Raw genomic sequence first — 1338 nt, forward strand, 5'->3', positions numbered from 1 at the left:
GGGTGCCTGTGGTCCCAGCTACTTGGGAGGCTGAGGCAGGAAACTCACTTGAGCCCAGGAGTTGGAGGTTGCTGTGAGCTATGCCACGGCACTCTACCCAGGGTGACAGCTTGAGACTCTGTCTCAAAAGAAAAAGAAAGAAAGAAAGTAAAATGTTTGGACATTCTATTTATTTCAATATTATCAAACAGTAACTTCCTACGTGTGCTGGCAGAATCTTGGCTATGGTTAAATAGGCCTGACATCCATCATTATGTGGTATTGTGACATAGAATGCTACATGTACAAAAATAGAAGGGTAAAAAAATGTTCCATTTCACTAAGCTTAAAGTCTCAAATCTCATGAACTCTTCATATCTTATGTTTAAGGAAATTCTACAACAGTGACAACACCACTTACCTCATCCTCTTCAAATGGACAAAGCTCTTTAATTACTAAAATGACAATGACTTCAAATGAAACAACTACCTCACCACCTGCCAATGTCGAAAACACGTCCCCGATGACATCACAAGTACCCAGGTCAGAAAGATCCACAGACTCCAGTCCCAAAAACACACAACAGACATCAACACCTGGAAATGGAAATTTCACACGAGTCACCTCAGCCACCTCAGTAGCACCTACACAAGAAAAACCAAAGGGAACTACTTCAAGAACGTCCACTCAAGAGACAGCAGCATTTTCTGAGAGAACTCAGACCCAGGACTGGAAGACCACCAGAGAGTCTCAAGCAAGCACCCTCACGTGGGCGAGCGCTTCAACTCCTCCATCTACCCAAAGTGGACACCATCCTACTAAAACGGTTTCTCAGGAAACGTCCCATACAGGTGAAACAACCACCTCCCCTACGTCTGGTGCCACCCACACACCACTGATGACATCTGACATACCTAGCACACAAACCTACACAGACTCCACTACGCAGAATACACAGCACACATCAACTCCTTCCAAGGACAAACACACAAGCCAGGCAACAAATGAGTTTTTGTCCACTTCGATCGGTCCTGCCTCCAGCCCAGAAACCCCAGGAATGATGTCTGTGACTACCGCCAGCTGCTCTCCTCCCGCTGTCTCTGGAGTCCCACACACAGGGAGATCAACAGGACAGTCAACCGCAACTGCTCCCAGCACCATTCCTCAGGAAACATCAGCCACTGCACAGATGTCCCACACTCAGACCACAGGAACCACCGGAGCATCTGAAACCATGAGCTTGGTGTCCCGGGTGACTGACACCTTCCCAACAGTCACATCCCCACATCCTTCATCCACACCAAATGGGCACACAACTCCACAAACAGAGGCCCACACTCTGTCAACTTCAGGCACCC

At 47.7% G+C, this 1338-nt stretch overlaps 1 protein-coding gene across 1 annotated transcript in view; it reads left to right on the plus strand.

The window, feature by feature from the left end:
- MUC4 (mucin 4, cell surface associated) overlaps nucleotides 1-1338 on the plus strand; it is an 81818-nt gene that overhangs the window by 34628 nt on the left and 45852 nt on the right. The window contains exon 3 of the mRNA XM_023509009.1: nucleotides 916-1338. This exon is cut by the window's right edge and continues 3 nt beyond it. Within this exon, the coding sequence (XP_023364777.1) occupies nucleotides 916-1338 (423 nt within the window). The remainder of the gene's footprint in view (nucleotides 1-915) is intronic.

Source organism: Otolemur garnettii, unplaced genomic scaffold (assembly GCF_000181295.1).
Source record: "Otolemur garnettii isolate 467f Iridium unplaced genomic scaffold, OtoGar3 scaffold00310, whole genome shotgun sequence".
Lineage (NCBI taxonomy): Eukaryota > Metazoa > Chordata > Mammalia > Primates > Galagidae > Otolemur > Otolemur garnettii.